Source organism: Musca domestica, unplaced genomic scaffold (assembly GCF_030504385.1).
Source record: "Musca domestica strain aabys unplaced genomic scaffold, Musca_domestica.polishedcontigs.V.1.1 20, whole genome shotgun sequence".
Taxonomy (NCBI): domain Eukaryota; kingdom Metazoa; phylum Arthropoda; class Insecta; order Diptera; family Muscidae; genus Musca; species Musca domestica.
Window position 1 is genome coordinate 11,253,156 of NW_026712250.1, and position 19,865 is coordinate 11,273,020.

The following is a 19,865-nucleotide window of genomic DNA, read 5'->3' on the forward strand; positions in this document are numbered from 1 at the left end:
GTGCATTTTGGTTATTCAGAAAAGCTGACACGTTGTGGGGGAGGTACCAGAAGGAGGGGACTGATGTATCCCATCTTCACACCAGATCTTGTGTAGATAGAAATATTAAGATGTGTAAAATTTCCAAAAGAATTGGATGTTTATTTCGCATTTTATGAGGGATATAATTTTTCAAAATTCTGACCCGTCGTAAGGGAGGTACCAGAAGGAGTGTACTGACATATTCCATCTTCACACCTGATATTGAGTTGATAGAAATATTGGGATTTGTTAAATTTGAAAATAATCTGATACTCATTTCGCGTTTTATGAGCTTCATAAATATTCAAAATGTTGACCTTTTTGTGGGGGAAGTACCAGAAGAAGCGGACTGACATATTCCATCTTCCCACCAGATCTTGTGTTCAAAGAAATATTGGGATGTGTGCAATTTGAAAAGAATCAGATGCTCCTTTCACATTTTTGTGAGATATAAAATCATTCCAAATTTTGTCAGCTTTGTGGGGATGGTACCAGAAGGAATGGTCCGATCTCTACAATCTTTATAACATATCTTGTGTAGATGGAAATATTAGCATATGCCGAGTTTGAAAATAATTTGATGCTTATTACGCATTTTATGAGCGTTTTGGTTATTCAAAAATTCTGAACCGTTGTGGGGGAGGTACCAGAAGGAAGGGTCTGACATATTCCATCTTTACACCAGATTTTTTTATAGTAAAAATATTCGGATATGTGGAATTTGAAAAGAATCAGATGCTCATTTCGCATTTTTGTGAGAGATATAAATATTCGGAATTTTGACGTTGTGGGGCAGGTACCAGAAGGAGTGGCATTTTTGCCAGAGTAAAAATATTCGGATGTGTGAAATTTGAAGAGTGTTTACGTCAAAACGTAAACCATTTTCATTTCCTTAAACTGTATCTTAAATATGAATAGCACCATTGTTAGTGTACTATCCATTAGAACTGTTATCGAAGTTAAGATAATTATTCTATGTTTTTCCTTTTCCCATTTTCATATTTTCTTTTATCGGCCTTCTCTAATGGCCATATTGGGAGTCTAATTTCCGCGTCTTATTGAATTCTATTCTAATTCGACTCTGGAACCTGACAGTCCAAATCCAGTACCATCCTAATAAAAAGAATTCTAATATAGCGAAATATAAAAGCTTTTTTTTCATTACTCTGGATTTGGGTTCCAACCGTTTTCAACGTTTCTGCCAGCTACAACATTCAAGGTAAAAAAAAGTGATCTTGGATTTTGTTTGGGCTCTAAGAGCAAGTTGTCCACCATCACACTCACGGTAGATGCTTCCAAAGCTTTACCAGGCAATTCAGCCGTTTGCCTGAACATTTTGGTCCACGTCGAACCGGATCGACAAGCTGCTCTCCAGAGAATTCAGCTGCAGAAGCCTTTGATTTCCATAGGTACGTTTCTCTTGTAATAATTTCGTCGTTTCAGTACACAACAAGAAGTCGAAAGATTCACTCAATTTGATATAAAGTGCCGTGTCGTGTTTCACCCCAAAATATAAACTTCAAAATAATTATATATCTGGAAATTCCTGGCTAATTCCCCAAATAACTAAGCTGAGAAGATCGACAACCTAGGAATTGTGGATTTACTAAGAGGAAGACTAAGAGGATTTACTAAGAGGAGACTGCCTTAATACAACAAGAGGATTGTGAGTAAGTTTTTTACAAAAAAAATATTGATATCCTGTGTGTTGAAAAATAGCCCTGAGTGAGACTACAAAAAAAATCTCTGTGGGAAGTTCTTAAAAATTTCGGTAAAAAGGAAACATTTTGTTGGAAAAAAAATAATAAAAAAAGGGGCAAAATTCGTTTAAAATATGTGTGAACATAAGTGGTACATTTGCTCCTTAGTGTAACAGATCCGAGGCTGTTAAATTAAAAAACGTGTTCTGTAGAACTCTGTTAATAACAGAGTCATAACATTTATCTGCGACAGCCTCACTGTTCACTATTTATTTATGGGAACATCTCTCTGTTGTACCAGATGCATTTCAGGTTTACCCTGAAAATACATTAGAAGTGCTTTCTCAATGATCATCCAGGCACTCATAATACACATGGGAGTGAGCAACCTCCATGCATGATCTCTTCCATATTGTTGTTCACTCGTCTTGCATTGTCCATTCCATTCTCTTTTTCAGCTTCATGTTTATTCCCAGCGCGCATGTCCACTGAGTACATGCTCTTATTTATGGATGTTGAGATCCAAGCTTGCCATGTTCTCTTAAGTTATTTTCAGCTTACCTTTCTTCGTCTTCATTGGTCCGAATGAGCATATGCTACTCTTGTGTATGTATGTGGTGATCAGAGCTTGCACACTTCTCTTAAGTCAGTTCCAGCATCATTCTCTTCTTTTCTATTATTCGAATGCGCATGTCCACTGAGAATGCGCTTCTCTCGTGCATGCTGAAACTAAAGCTCAACTCATCGTTCTCTTCCTCAGCCACATACATCCTATTGCAACCAATGTTTACATTCTCTGCTTTGAGTGCGCATGTCCAATGAGAATACGCTAGTCAATTGTGGGTGAGATTACAACTCAATCGTGTTGTTGTATCATTGCCGTGTAACTACTATTGCAGAGTTTGAGTTCTCCGCTCAATCAGTTGTTACATTTGTGTTCTTTTCTCTATTTATTTTTACGTGTCATTCTCGCTGTTTGAGAGTCCGACACATACCAACGGAGGATTGATTGCTCAGAGCGGAGCATATCATTCCAAATTATTCCATTTATTCCAATTCTTCCAAATTCTTTCCACTTACATTGAGTTCAATGAACTCTTGAACGATCAGCTGTTTTTCTACTTTAGCAAAGTCGTGTTTTTGCTTGTGATGTCTCTGAAGCACATTTAGAAGCATTTAGATACAAATAATAATATCTGGATACCAACGCACAGTGGTACCAAATATAACTTTTCTACAATCAAAAAAAAAAAAAATATTAAACAAAAAATATAGATACTTGTCGCGCTTTTCACTATTACTTGAAAATTCAACCAATTAAATGTCATTAATGAGAATTAATTAATTGAAGTTAAGAAAAAAGAAACAAGAGTTAATTAAGAGTAATTCAACACATTAGTTCAAATTAAAGAAGCAAATTGATCAATATTAAAAAAAAAAATTAATTAATTGATATTTGAGGAAAAAGTTTATAATTGGTAAGAATCAAGTACATTATTTAATTGAAATTTAAATTCAAGAGAATCATTAATTGAAATTACTAGAGAAAAATATTATTTTTCTGAAACTAAAATAAAAAAAAAATACTTTTAATTAAATTAAAATAATAATAATAATTAAATACGTTCAATAAAAATCAAAGGAAATAATTAATTAATTAAAATAAAATAAATACAATAAAATTACTAAAATATTCCACCAGTGGAATTTGAAATTAATGATAATACAATCTCCTGTTCGTTTCAAGTTAGGTTTTCCTAAAATAGCATTCAATTGGTACCCGTACTTTCTACCAGGACATTTTATGCTATTTTTTCATCATTTTCAAATTTGGAACACACGGTGAACTCAGTTTGTTGTTTCTTTCACCAGTCCTAGTTGCCCTACTCCGATATAACCACTTGTCTTGCATAATTTTTATCCACTCATTCTATTGTCTTTGATCCATCAAACTTCTTGCTTGTAGTCATGTCACTCGACAAATTCATTCGCCTAGCTGACAGCTTGGTAGAATTTGAAGCGGCACTTATTGCCAATGAGTTTCCTCTAACAACTCGGTGTTTGCTGGAAACCCACACTGAAGAGGTGAAATCCACATGGTCACATCTTAAACAAGCTTATGAGCAATGTCTGGCGGATTTGGAAAATGAAGAAGAAGATGAAGAGGTGTCCGATGATAGAGAAACCAATGAGGTAGCGACAGTGAAGGATAAATATAAGAAATCCTACTCAACTTACTGTCGTTGTATCTCAAAGCTCAATGAAGCTCTGGAACCTCTCTCTCCTTCCTCTTCTAGTCCAAGTTTACGGTCCAGTAACGCTTTTAACTTGCCTCCAATTGAGTTATCCACATTTCATGGAGACTACAAATCCTGGCCAAGCTTTCGTGACATGTTTACGGCCATTTGCATACGCAATTCCAAATTAAGCCCAGTAGAAAAATTGTTCTACCTAAGTCAGAAGACCAAAGGTGAAGCACACGACATTGTTAGGAAAAGTCCTTTGACGAATTCCGGATTCACCTTAGCGTGGAACAATCTATGTTCCAGGTTTGAGAACAAACGAGTGCTGGTTAATGGCCAACTAAAGAATTTATTTTCACTTGTCAATATTCATACAGAAACTGCAATATCCATCAAGAAGCTTCAAAGAGATATCAATTCTTGTATATCCACTCTAAAGCTTTATGATGTTGACGTTGAAAGCTGGAATCCGATTTTCGTGTTCATTTGTTCCAACTGTCTTCCAGATTCTACTTTAACTTTATGGGAACAAACACTCTCGGATAAAACCAGCATTCCAAAATGGTCTGAATTGGATATATTTCTTACCAACCGGTATAGAACATTGGAGGCTGTCTCTGAAATGAGAAGTTCTTCTGATTCCAAGTCCAAAGGGGATAAGTCCAAACCTTTAAATACAAAGAATCAGAAGGACAGGCTTCAGACATACCAAACCAACGTCAACAAAACTAAATGTCGATTGTGTTCCAATGAATTCCACATAATAAGGAAATGTCCTCGGTTCCTAGCATTTAATTACGCACAGAGATTGGCGGAAATAAAGGCCAGCAATCTCTGTCTAAATTGTTTTTCCAGCTCCCATGCTGTCAAAAATTGTAAAAGCAAAAATTCTTGCTTCAAATGTCAAAAACGACATAATACTCTCCTCCATAAGGATGCTGAGCAACAAAATATACCCATTAGTACTTCTCCTTCAGCTTCCAATACACCACTTCAAACGCCTAGGACATTTGCATTCCAAGCTTCTCCAAATTCCTCCATACAGTCCACTAACTCTTCAACCGATGTTATTCAAAATTGTTTCGCGGTTAATTCAAACGGCGTTTTGCTTGGTACCGCTGTAGTAAAAGTTATTCATGCAGGTGTTGGTTATATAGCGAGGGCCCTCATAGATTCAGGTTCAGAAGGTACCTTTATATCTCAAAACCTTGCCAATGCCCTCAGGTTACCTTCCAAACCTACATCCGCTATCATATCAGGCCTTAATAACACGGTTTCAGCTGCTGTTCAAAAAGAATGTCGCTTTATCCTGGGCTCCTATGCGGATAAAGCTTTCGAGATCGATGTTTCAGCCTTAATTGTGCCTCATCTTTCTAATAACCTTCCAACCTGCACAATAGGGTCTGATATTCTCTATTCGCTACCAAAGTTAGACTTAGCTGACCCGTATTTTTACCGAAGCTCCAAGATTGATATCCTAATTGGCGCAGATTTACTTCCTTCTGTCATGTTATCTGGGTGCCAGCGAGCGATTTGCGGATCCTTATTCGCCCAGGAGACCGTATTCGGATGGATCCTCACTGGCCCCATTCCAACCAAAGCTCCAAAGTCCTTCTCTACATGTGTATCGTACTTCTGCGAAATTTCTTTAGAAAAAAGTCTTCTGAAATTTTGGGAGGTGGAGAATATTCCACAACAGCGTGTAATGTCCAAAGCAGATAGACAATGTGAAGAAATTTATCAGAGAACGACAACTAGAGATGGGAATGGAAGGTATACTGTTTCGCTTCCGTTTAAAGACGAATATTCCGATTCACTAACCTTAGGTCAGTCGAGAAAAGGTGCGATGGCCCAATATATTCGGAATGAAAGTCGTCTGCTAAAAAATCCAGAATTGAAAAGAGAATATGATCTTAATATTGAAGAGTACGTCAAACTAGGACATATGATTCCTGTTCTACCTCCTACAATCTCAGAATTTCCCGATCACTACTATTTGCCGCATCATGCTGTTGTGAAGCCAGATAGTTCTACCACTAAAGTCCGTGTGGTTTTCAATGCTTCTTACGCAACATCGAATGGTACAAGTCTAAATGACGTTTTGTATACTGGTCCAGCCTTACAGAACGACTTGACTATTCTCATCCTTAAGTGGCGTTTTTATCGCTATGTTTTCAGTGGTGATATAGAGAAAATGTATCGCCAAATCCTTGTGTCTCCTTCTCACACCCACTTTCAGAGAATCCTGTTCCGCCAGAATCCAACTGAACCAATAAAGGATTACGAGTTGAAAACTGTAACCTTTGGTGTTAACTGTGCACCGTATCTTGCGATACGTACGATGATTCAACTAGCCAATGACGTCCATGATTCATATCCATTAGCTAGTCATGTTTTGAAGAATTGCATGTATGTGGATGATGCCCTTGCAGGGGCACATGACATACACACAGCAATTTCAACCGTACGTGAATTAATCCTATCTCTGAAGTCCGCAGGATTCAACATGCGAAAATGGACCTCCAATTCAACAACAATTCTCTCGGACTTGTCACCCGATGATCTTCTTAATGATGGCTTTTTAGACTTTAACGCACATTGTGCAGCTAAAATGTTAGGCATTCGTTGGAATGCGTATTCTGATCAGTTTTATTTCTCCTCCATTGCATTTTCTCCCCATACTTATACCAAACGAGAGGTTCTTTCCCAAATATCAAAACTATTTGATCCTGCTGGCTGGATTTCGCCGGTCATTGTATTAGCCAAGATAATTATGCAAAAAATATGGCTAGATAAAGTGGGTTGGGATGAAGAGATATCACCAGAATCAATTGACTTATGGAAAGCATTTCAGTCTTCATTTTCTTCCATCAATGAGATTCGTGTTCCACGTTGGTTTAACTTTGTCCCAGACCATGAAATTGAATTCCACGGGTTTTCGGATGCATCAGAAAGGGCTTATGCCGCAGTACTATACATTCGAATTGTTTCTCCAACTACTGTGTACACCCACTTAGTGGCTTCCAAAACGAAAGTAGCACCGATTAAGTCCCTATCTATTCCTAGACTGGAATTATGTGCAGCTACTCTCCTTGCTGAGCTAATTGACAATTTAGTGCCTCAATTCGACGTTCACCGTCACTCATTACATTGCTGGACGGACTCCACCATTGTGATTTCATGGTTAGCAAAACAACCATGTCATTGGAATACTTTTGTGGCAAATCGAATTTCTAAAATCATCCAAACTGTCGATCCACCAAAATGGCACCACGTCAGTTCAGAGGACAACCCCGCCGATCTCGCGAGTAGAGGTGTCTATCCACAGGATCTAATCCAAAATGATCTTTGGTGGAGAGGTCCTGCATGGTTATCTGAATTTGACACTCCTTGGGAAAATTACTCTAATCAAGATGTCCAACCAACTGAATTAGAGAAGAAGTCGGTAAAGACACATTTTGCATATTTCGAAAACTTCCACGATTACTTAACGAATTTTTCTTCCTACCCAAGAGCTCTAAGGATTATGGCGTATGTATATCGTTTTATAAATGGTACTCATCCACGATATAAGACCAATAATAGACGTTATGGTAACGTCATAGAAGCTCAAGAAATCATCCATGTTCGCTCAAAGCTGATATCCATATACCAAAGGCTATTTTACCCAAATGAGTACATGGCGCTGAGTATCCAAAGACCGATTCCTTCTTCTAGTAAACTATTGAGTTTGAATCCCTTCTTAGATTCCGAAGGTCTAATGCGAATTTGCGGTCGACTTGAAGTATGTCCAGAGTTATCCTACAACGAGAGACATCCTATAATTGTTCCATACAACTGTCAATATTCCAAACTATTAGTCCAATATATCCATTTGATAAGTCTACACGGGGCAATCAACTTGTCCTCCGATTGGTCCGTACACAATACTGGATACCAAAGGTTCAAAATCTTATAAAATCCATTATACGAAATTGCAAGATCTGTGTCATATATAAGAAAAGATGCCAAAAGCAGTTGATGGCTGCATTGCCTCCAGAAAGATGTGAAATATCCCGACCATTCACACATACCGGTTTGGATTTTGCAGGACCTTTTGATATCAAGAGCTATACTGGAAGATATTGTCGGATTACCAAAGGATATGTGTGTGTGTTTGTCTGTTTTTCCACAAAGGCAATTCACCTTGAAGCAACATCCGACTTATCCACATCCAATTTTCTGGCAGCTTTTAACCGTTTTGTTTCCCGTCGTGGCTGTCCACTCCATTTGCACTCTGACAACGGAACTACGTTTGTCGGAGCTTCCAAGAGGATCGCAAAAGATTTTATCGATACCTCGAATCAAGCTCTAATGTCTAATTACGCCCACCAAAATTTGACATGGCATTTCATACCTCCCGGAGCTCCTCATATGGGTGGACTCTGGGAAGCCGGCGTAAAAAGTTTCAAACAACATTTCCGCAAAGTTGCTGGCAATACAAAATACACATACGAAGAATTTCAAACCTTACTGACTAAAATTGAGGCGTGTCTAAACTCTAGACCAATATCCCCATCTTCTCAAAGCCCATCAGATTTCACCGCATTGACTCCTGGACACTTTTTAATCGGTTCTCCTATACTATCTCCCTTAGAACCAGAAATTTCCCAGTCATCCATTTCTATTCAAAATCGCTGGCAACGACTCCGATCAATGTATCAACATTTTTGTAGCAGATGGAAGACTGAATATCTGAAGGAACTTCATAAAAGGACTAAATGGAAAAGTCCAGAACGCGATGTCGAAGAAAATATGCTGGTGGTTATTCAGGAAGAAAATCTCCCTCCGACCTGTTGGCGTTTGGGCAGAGTGATTCGTGTCTATCATGGCAATGATCAGAAAGTGCGCGTTGCTGATATTCTCACTCAGAAGGGAAGAATCACCCGGCCAATTACAAAGCTGGTCATCTTACCAGATAACCAGTCTTAGACTTTATCCTCATACAAAGCCTGAGACAAATAATTTTTCCATTTTCTATTTTAGTTCAATTCAATTCCATTCTTCTTTTTTTAATTCATTCCTTTTTTTCAGTTCTTTATTTACAATATTACAATGAAGGGTCCTTCGTCTTCTCGTTATTCGGAATTTGCCTGCAGGTTGTGCCGCAAAAAACATCCTCTGAAATCGTGCTGGAAATTTCGTGCCATGAACTCCGCAGAAAGGTTAAATGCGGTCAAGAAATATGGGTACTGTATGAACTGCCTGGCGCATACCCATTCACAGGGCACCTGTTTTACCACCACAGGATGTGGATATTGCCACAAAAAGCACCACTCCTTGTTACATCAACACCCAAGGTTACAAAAGGCCAAATCATCATCGACGAAAAATACCAATAAGATGGTTACCCCTCTTGATATCACCACCCCCAAGGACTCTTCAGATACTACCGGCTCAATACCGAGGTCAACATCGACATCCAGTATTACCTCTTTGTCGGCACTTCTTAGGCAGAATGCCACCCCTCTTCTTCCTACTGCAGTCGTCAAAATCAACGGAGCAAATAGCACACAGTTGGCAAGGTGTTTATTGGATTCCGCGGCCCCCATGAGCTGCATTTCCAAACGCTTCGTAGATAAGTTGGGGTTGTCTACGCTCGAGTTGGAAGATGAAGTTATGTGCCCCGTCACCTTGACATCCTGCGTCGATTCCAAGACAAAGATAGAGGCTATATTGCGAATGAGGAACAGGATTGGAATTACAACTCCTAAGCAATCGCTGCCCGAGTCTTCAAAACTCAGTTTCAAAAACTTCGTCCTAGCAGATAGCAAATTCTATAAGGCAGCTTCTGTTGATATCGTCATTGGTGTTGACATATATTCCAAAATTATTGTCGACGGCATCTTTATTCGCCATGGACTTCCTACAGCTCAAAATACCCTTTTCGGATTAGTGCTATATGGAACATTTTCAAATTAATACAAATAATTGTACTCTCTTCCACCACTTTTATTCTGAATTTACGATACCTTTTTTTTAAATACTAATATGCCAATTGAAATCGCTTGAAGACATATTGTATTATGATATAATAAGTTATGCATTAAGTCATTTAGTCATATGAATTTAGTCCTAAATGAATTGATTATATAATTGTCATGTCCCCTTGCCATGGGGGGCGGAATGTTTACGTCAAAACGTAAACCATTTTCATTTCCTTAAACTGTATCTTAAATATGAATAGCACCATTGTTAGTGTACTATCCATTAGAACTGTTATCGAAGTTAAGATAATTATTCTATGTTTTTCCTTTTCCCATTTTCATATTTTCTTTTATCGGCCTTCTCTAATGGCCATATTGGGAGTCTAATTTCCGCGTCTTATTGAATTCTATTCTAATTCGACTCTGGAACCTGACAGTCCAAATCCAGTACCATCCTAATAAAAAGAATTCTAATATAGCGAAATATAAAAGCTTTTTTTTCATTACTCTGGATTTGGGTTCCAACCGTTTTCAACGTTTCTGCCAGCTACAACATTCAAGGTAAAAAAAGTGATCTTGGATTTTGTTTGGGCTCTAAGAGCAAGTTGTCCACCATCACACTCACGGTAGATGCTTCCAAAGCTTTACCAGGCAATTCAGCCGTTTGCCTGAACAAAGAGAATCTGACACTTATGATGCATTTTATGAGAGATATAATTATTCAAAATTTTTACCCGTTGTGGGGGAGGTACCAGAAGGAGTGGGCCTATATCTGCCATCTTAACACCTGATCTTGTGTTGATAGAAATATTGGGATGTATGAAATTTCAAAAGAATCGGATGTTTATTTCGCATTTTATGAGAGATATAATTTTTCAAAATTTTGATCCTTTGTGGGGGAGGTACCGGAAGGTGTGGTTCGATATTTCCCATTTTTACAGCAGATCTTGTGTTAGTTAAAATATTGGGATGTTTGCAGTTTAAAGGGAATCGAATGTTCATTTCCCGTTTTATGATCTTCAGGGATATTAAAAATGTTGACCCGTTGTGGGGGAGGTACAAGAACAAGTGGGCCGATATTTTCCATCTTCACATCAGATATTGTGTTAGTTTAAATATTGAGATGTGCGAAATTCTAAGATAATCGGATTCTTATTTCTCATTTTATAAGAGTTATAATTATCCATTTTCGCTCCTGACATAGCACTGATGGAAATATTAGGATTTGCAAAGTTGGAGTAAAATTGGACTATCCTTTCTCTTTCTGTGCAGTAAAATATTTTCTGTGAAAATTTCGACCTTTTGTGGGGGAGGTACCGGAAGGAGTGGATCGATATTGCCCAGCTCCAAACTCCATCTAAGTTTCATAATAATATTACGATGTATCGAGTTTGCAGCAAATCGAATACTCCCTTCCAGAGTTTATCTGAGTATTTTTATTTGAAAATCACATATTTTCGAACGCCCTAAAAGCCGGCAACACATTTTCAATAAAAATTACGCCCTGAATTATTTTTTTTTTTATTAAAACAATTCAATTTAGTTGCGTTTTTTCTATGAAAAAAAAATTGAGTAAGGAGCTATTTTTTCCATTTTAAAAATTTATTTTTTTACCAGTCACCCTAAAAGCAGACTACATTTTTTTTCTTAGAAATTCCACCTAATGGTACTTTTTTATTAAAATAAAAAAAAAACAGCAAAGGGCATTTCTTCTATGGAAACGATTTGCTGAATGAATACTATAATTTTCAAAATTATTCCCATTGTTTTTTTTTATTATATTTTATTAAAATTACTTAGCTTAGTTATGTTTTTCTATGAAGAAAAAGTGTAATTTTTTCCATTTAAAAAAAAAAACTTAAATTTTTACCAATCACCCTAAAAGCAGACAATACTTTTTTCTAGAAATTCCTACCTAATGGTACTTTTTTTATTAAAATAAAAAAAGAGCAAAGTTCTTTTCTTCTATGGAAAAGTTTAGCTGAATGCAGATTTTGATGTATAATCTTTATTAGCCCCTAAAGGTAGACTATAATTTTCAAAATTATTCCCATTGTTTTTTTTATTATATTTTATTAAAATAACTTAGCTTAGTTATGTTTTTCTATGAAGAAAAAGTGTAATTTTTTCCATTTTAAAAAAATCTTAAATTTTTACCAATCACCCTAAAAGCAGACTACACTTTTTTTCTAGAAATTGTAAACGAATGTTATTAAAAAAGACAGCAAAAGTAATTTTTTTATATGGAAAAATATTGTTGAATCCAAATTTTGATGTCTATAAAGTCATTATTTTTACCAGCCTTTTTTTTTTTCTCAAAATTATTCCCATTGGTTTTTTTTCATTATATTTTATTATAATAACTTAGCTTAGTTATGTTTTTCTGTGAAGAAAAGGTATAATTTTTTCCATTTTAAATAAAATCTTAATTTTTTACTAGTCACCCTAAAAGCAGACTACACTTTTTTCCTAGAAATTCCAACCTAATGGTACTTTTTTTATTAAAATAAAAAAAGGGCATTTCTTCTAAGGAAAACTTTTGCTGAATGAACATTTTGATGTATAATCTTTACTAGCCCCTAAAAGTAGTCTATAATTTTCAAATTTATTCCTATTGTTTTTTTTATTATATTTTATTACAAAAAAACTTAGCTATGTTTTTCTATGAAGAAAAAGTGTAATTTTTTCCATTTTAAAAAAATCTTAATTTTTTATCAGTCACCCTAAAAGCATACTTCACTTTTTTCTTAAAATTCTACCTGATGTTACTTTTTTATTAAAAAAAAAAACAAAAAAGGTAATTTCTTCTATGGAAAAATTTAGCTAAATGCAAATTTTGATGTCTATAAATTCATTATTTTTACTAACCCCTAAAAGTAGACTACACTTTCTTAAAATTATTCCCATTGTTATTTCTTTTGTTTTTTTTTTTTTTACTGCAAACACAACACAAATAGCTGAGTAGATGTTAAAACGGTGCTTCTAAACTATTAATGGAAGGTCAAGGTAGCCTCAGACCCCCTCCCCCTCCTTCTCCTCAAAACAAAAAACAGAAAACGCCATGAAAAAAATCTTGATGAATGAATATGAAGAAGCTAAAAAGCAACAACAACAACAACATTCTTGACAATGTTGAGGGGGAAAAGGGAAGCAACAACAATACTTGCCATGAGAATGTCTTTAAGTAGTTGTTAAAGTGGGTTATACTTGGTGTTCTTGTCAACACAATGGAGGAACAAAAATAAGTGCAAAGGAAGGCAAAAAAAAAAAAAAAAAAAAAACTCGGAAGCCAGCTCTGGTCTTAAGTACTGCCCGGGAAAGGGGGCTGACAGTTCACTGAATATTAAGCAAATGTTTGTGGAAAAAAGTTAATTTTTTTCTGCCTTTACCTGGTCGCTTATAAGCCAAGTAAATTTAGCACAAAATGTTGTCAACGTTGTTGTAGTTTTTGTAGTGTTTTTTTTTGCTAAAAACTCACCTTAACCTTTTGACCTTTCCAGCACAATTATTGATTCCAATGATGTTTTGGCCAGCATTGAAAAAAAAAAGAAGCAAATTTAATTACATCCTTCTTTGGTTTTGCTCCATTCGTTATCTCTCCTCTTTTAGCTCGGATTATGTGGTCAAGTCAGCAATTATAGGCCTGATGAAAATCCCATCCCATCACCCATGGAAAATGGTAGGAAATTGAAAAATCACAAAACCCATGCAATTTCCATACATTAACCAACCATAGAAGTTGTCTGGCTGCAATAGGCTGTATTCAGCCTTTTGGGTATGCAATGGTTTTTCTCTCTTTTTTTTCCTTTGACTTGGAATACCAAGATCCGAATAGTGCAGGCAAATTCCATTGTTCATTAAATGACCAGAAAAACCTGGAGAAGTTGCCATGGCAAGGAGGAAGTTACATGGGAGGATAAAATTGAATTGCCAATGGAAATTAAAATCTTCCGAATATTTATTTCAATTTCATTTAAAATCCTTTGATATTTCCATTAATTATACCCTCCAACATAGTATGGAGGAGGGTATAATTTAAGGTTATAATTCTGTTTGTAACACCTCGAAATATATATATTTCAGACCCCACAAAGTATGCATATATTCTTGTTCAGCATAAAATTCTATGGCGATTTAGCGATTTCCGCCCTACTGTCCGTCTGTGGAAATCACTCTAGCTTCCGAACAAAATGAAGTAGGTTGATAAAATTCTACTCAAATGTTGATTATATCTGCAGGATTTTTAGTATTGAAAATGGGACATGTAGGTCCACGTTTTCGTATAGCCTCCATATAACGGCACCTCCCGATATTCGGTATTTTGATGATTTTAGCGGCATTATTCACTGGAAATGTTTCAAATTTGGTATTTGAAGTTCATTATGGATGCTACACCCTATGACAGAAAATTGTCTGTACAGGTCCACGTCTTCGCATAGCCCCCATACAACGGTACCTCCCGATATTCGGTATTTTTATGATTTAAGCGACATTATTCACCGGAATTGTTTCAAATTTTGTATTTGAAGTTCGTAATGGATACTGCAACCTATGACTGAAAATTGTCCGTGCAGGTCCACGTCTTCATATAGCTCCCATATAACGGTACCTCCCTATTTTCAAAATTTTAATGATTTTGGCGGCATTATTCACCGGAATTGTTTCAAATTTGGTATTTGAAGTTCGTAATGGATGCTACAGCTTATGACAGAAAATTGTCTGTGTGGGTCCACGCCTTCGCATAGCCTCCATATAAAGGTACCTCTCGATATTCGGTATTTGGATAATTTTAGCGACATTCTTCACCGGAATTGTTTCAAATTTGGTATTTGAAGTTCGTAGTATATACTACAGCCTATGACAGAAAATTGTCTGTGCAGGTCCACGTCTTCCTATAGCTCCCATATAATGGTACCTCCCGATATTCGGTATTTTGATGATTCTAGCGACATTATTCACCGGAATTGTTTCAAATTTGGTATTTGAAGTTCGTAATGGATACTACAGCCTATGACAGAAAATTGTCAGCATATGTTCACGCCTTCGTATAGCCCCCATATAACGTCACCTCCAGATATTCGGTATTTTGATAATTTTAGCGACGTTATTTACCGGAATTATTTCAAATTTGGTATTTGAAATGCGTAATGGATACTACACCCTATGACAGAAAATTGTCCGTGCAGGTCCACGTCTTCGTATAGCCCCCATATAACGGTACCTCCCAATATTCGGTATTTTGATGATTTTAGCGACATTATTTACCGGAATTGTTTCAGATTTGGTATTTAAAGTTCGTAAAGGATACTACAGCCTATGACAGAAAGTTGTCTGTGCAGGTCCTCGCCTTCGTATAGCCCCCATATAACGTCACCTCCAGATATTCGGTATTTTGATGATTTTAGCGACACTAATCAACGGAATTGTTTCAAATTTGGTATTTGAAGTTCATTATGGATGCTACACCCTATGACAGAAAATTAATCGTGCAAGTCCACGTCTTCGAATAGCCCCCATATAATGGTACCTCCCGATATTCGGTATTTGGATGGTTTTAACGACATTATTCACCGGAATTGATTCAAATTTGGTAATTGAAGTTCGTAATGGATACTACAGCCTAAGGCAGAAAATTGTCTTTGCAGGTCCCAGTCTTCGTATAGCCCCCATATAACTGTACCTCCCGATATTTGGTATTTTGAAGATTTAAGCGACATTATTCACCGGAAATGTTTAAAAATTGGTATTTGAAGTTCGCAATGGATACTACAGCCTTAGACCGAAAATTGTCTATGCAGGTCCACGCCTTCGTATAGCCCCTATGTAATGGTACCTCCCAATATTCGGTATTTTGAGGATTTTAGCGGCATTATTCACCGGAATGGTTTCAAATTTGGTATTTGAAGTTCGTAAGGGATACTACAGCCTATGACAAAAAACTACTTATGCAGTACCACGTCTTTGTATAGCTTCCATATAAAGGATTTGATTTGAGCGGTATTTTTTGGCGGATTTTTATTTTGAAAAATTTGAATTTTCTTCCGAATGTTTGTGGGCCCGGCCAACATTAGCTGCGTTTTTAATTTTTTAGTCCTGATTTGGATTCAATTGTGCTTACATAATTATTTATTGGAGATTCTGCAGCATATAGGGCGTATAAGTAACGACATAAATCATACGCACCCCAGTATTGATGTTTCATTTATATTATTTGGAATTTAAGAACAGCAATAAAAGAGATTAAAGAATATCGAAAATAAAAATCACGATTTGTGAGACCTAATTTTACTTCAAGAATTTTCAAAAAATTCATGAACTGTTAGCCACAGGGCTAAGGGTTTGCAAAATTAAAAAAAATCATCTTTTTAAAATCCACTTTAAGGAAGTTTTGAAAGTTCTTGAAAAATTCTCTAAAAATTCCGCGTTTGGAGGACCTGAAAATTCATTTAAAAAATCGTCTTAAAGGGCATTGACAATTTTTTAAAAAATTCTCGTTTAGAGTCCTGAATATTTCTTAAAAAATCCACGTGCAATAGGCTTGTGAAATTCCGTGAAATATCCTCGTGGCTCCTTTGAAAAAATTCCAAAAAAATACTTTTTTAACATTTTCTCCCTGGGGCATGCTTTAAACTTCACATGACCCTAAAAGTATGCTTTAAATTTGCTGCCACATATGTTTCCCTTTTGTAGGCCACACCGCCGCAAATAACTTTCTCCTGTTTTTAATTTTTTTTTTGAGGTTTTCCATATTTTTTTGGCACATCGTATATGTATGCAGGGAGGTAGAGAGGGGAATTACACACCTCCACACATCCACTTTTCCTCACTTGGGAATTTTGCCTCAACATAAGAAGGACACGCACGTGTTATTTTATGTGACACAAAGTTCGAATGCGTGTTGCCTTAGCGTACCTTTCGTTTCTTGTTTTTTTTTTCTCAGCTTCGTTAACATATTCGTCTGTTGGGGTTTTGAGAAAAACATGTGCTGTTGTTGCCCGATTTCATTGGATTTTAACATAAATTTTGTTGCTGCTGCGGCTGCTCTTGGTTTCGTTATCGGAAGTCTTTTGGGAGACCAGGCGGGGCCTTTGTGCTTCTGCTGATGCTGCCGTTGTGGTATCTCGAAAACAATGGCTGTTTATTTTATTCTTTGGCATTTTTTCTCTCTCCCGCTCATCGAAAAGGCAAAATGCTTGAAACCAATGCTGATTTGTGGTTGTAATGTAATTTATTTATCTGTGTATGTGTGTGTGTACGCGAATTCAGGTGAAGGATCTGATAACAACGGGGATTTTGCGTCTAAAGGATATTCAATTTTTTTTTATCAAACAATGAGGAAAACATTTAAATTAAATTGTAAGTGAGAATAAAATTAAGGATATTTTTAAAAAAAATATTGCATACTTTTGGGCTGATTTACTTTATGTAAATTATTGCATACTTTAGGAGGCTTAAAATATTGAAATCCCAAAATATTTAAACTAACTTGAGAATGAATATTAAATTAAGGGATTTTTGAAACTTATTGCATACTTTTAGGCTACATTATTTTATATAAATATGTGCAAATTTTCAAGAGGCTTTAATAGTGAAATTCCATAAAATTTAAATTAAATTGCAGATGAGAATTTAATTTCGAGTCCTGTTTGAAAATTATTGCATATTTTCGGGCTGATTTTTTTATTTTTTTATGTAAAATGGTGGTTCTCAGAGGGGCTCTCATTGAAATTCCAGAAAATGTAAATGAAATTGCAGATGAGAATTGTATTTAATGTTATTATTTTTAGGCTGTTTAGTTTATTTTATTTAAATTAGTGCATACTTTAAAGAGGGACTCTCACTGAAATTCCAGAAAATTTGAATTAAATTGTGGATGAGAATTAGATTTCAAGTTATGTTTCGAAAATTATTGCATACTTTTAGGCATTTTCATATATTTTATTGTAATTAGTGCATACTTTTAGGAAGATTTATATTGAAATTACAGAAAGTTATGAGAAGTCATTGTGAAGTCCTTTTTGAAATTCTAGCATACTTTTGGGATGATACAATGATTAATATAAATTGGTGCATACTTTTGGGGGTCTAAAAGATTAAAATTCCAGAAAATTGAAATTGTAAGTGGGAATAAAATTTGGGATATTTTATGAAAATTATTGCGTACCGTTAGGTTGCTTTATTTATTTTTAAAATAAATTGTTGCATACTTTTAGGAGCTTAAATATATAAGTTATATTAAGTTATATTTTATTGAGACTTTTTTAAAAAATAAATTAAATTTTTGATGAATATTTAATTTGAAGTTTCATTTGATTCTTATTACATACTTTTGACATGGTTTATGTATTTCATTTAAATTGAAGCATGCTTTTCGGAGGCTTAAATATAGAAATTGCAGAAAATTCATATGAAATTGTAGACTCATCTCTAATCATTAGCTTTCGAGTTTTTTCGAAAATCATTGCATACTTTTAGGCTGCTTTTATTTTTTTTATAAATTGTTGCATACTTTTAGGAGGCTTAAATATTGCAATTCCAGAAAATTTAAATTAAATTAAAATGCAGATGAGAATTTAATTTATTTAGATTGATGCATTCTTGTCGGAGGAATAAATATAGAAATTCCAGAAAATTTAAGTGAAATTGTAGATGAGCATTAGTTAGCTTCATTCAAAGCCTAAATGTTAAAATTCAAGGAAATTTAATTAAATTTTAAATGTTTTGAATATTGAATTTCCAGAAAATTAGAATTAACTTAAATTGTAGATCGAAATTTAAGTTGAAGTTCTTTGAAAAAATTATTGCATACTTTAAGGTTGTTTTATTCATTGATTTAATATAAATTCTTGAATTTCTTTAGGAAATTTTACAAAGGCAACTATGCAAATATATTTTTTAAATTTTTGAGGGTCTGAAATCTTAAAAAAAAATCATTAAAAATCCGACGTTAAAAGGTAGAGGTGGATTTTAGAAAGTCGGCTGAAGAGGGTTTTAAAAATCCTCTTGTGCATAACTAGCAAAGAAATTGTGAATTTTAACCAAAAAATCAAAATTTCCCTTTTGGGATTTTTTTGAAACATTTTACCTTTTTGGGAAATTTTATGAGAAATCTTTATTTGGTTGGATTTTGATAGTTTTTATTTACATGTGCTAAATATCATGGAAATTATGAATTTTGAACAGAAATAAAAATTTCCCATAAATTTCCCAAAATTTTCCTCTTAGGAAATTTTAAGGGAAATTTTTATTTACGTTTATATATGATGTTTTCATTCAAATGTGACTAATTATTAAATAAATTGCAAGTTTTGCTAAAAAAATAAAAATTTCCCATGTAGGAAAATTTTCCATCTTGGGGAATTTTAGGGGAAATTTTTTATTTGCTTGATATCTGAAGTTTTTTATTTTAATGTGCATAACTAGTAAAGAACTTGAGAATTTTGACCAAAAATCGAAATTTCATTTGATGGTTTACATTTAAATGGGCCTAATATTAAATATTAAGCAAGTTCTGTTAAAAAAAAAAAAATAAAAAATAAAAAAGAAAAAAAAATAAATAAATAAAAGTTTCCCATGAATGAAAATTTTCCCTCTTGGGAAATTTTAGGGAAAATTTTTATTTATATTGATATTTATTTTCTTTTTATTCAAATATGCCTAAATATTTAGGTAATTTTTAATTTTGACCAAAAATACAATAAATTTTTCCTTATGTGAAAATGTTTGGGAAATTTTTAGTTTCAATGGTAATTGATGTTTTTTATTGGAAAATAACCAAATATCAACGAAATATTGATTTTTTATTTTATTGGAGATTTTTCTATATTCCTTTGAAAAATTATTCTCTATTGTTTTTAATAAAATCCCCCGTGGCAAAGAAAAACAGCATAACCTACTTCCCGGCAAAGCTTGTTATCTTTCGCAAAACATTGCCT

The 19,865-nt window shown here is 34.8% G+C and overlaps 2 protein-coding genes across 6 annotated transcripts in view; both read left to right on the plus strand.

Annotated features, from left to right (window-relative positions):
• Positions 1 to 19,865, plus strand: part of LOC101896435 (serine/threonine-protein phosphatase beta isoform) — a 128,606-nt gene that overhangs the window by 65,101 nt on the left and 43,640 nt on the right. The gene's annotated exons all lie outside the window — the stretch shown is intronic.
• LOC131802330 (uncharacterized) lies at positions 5,488 to 7,595 on the plus strand. Its single transcript, XM_059122435.1, has 2 exons — positions 5,488 to 7,409; positions 7,478 to 7,595. Exons 1-2 carry the CDS (start codon positions 5,670 to 5,672, stop codon positions 7,535 to 7,537), a joined length of 1,800 nt encoding a protein of 599 aa, XP_058978418.1. The 5' UTR covers positions 5,488 to 5,669; the 3' UTR covers positions 7,538 to 7,595.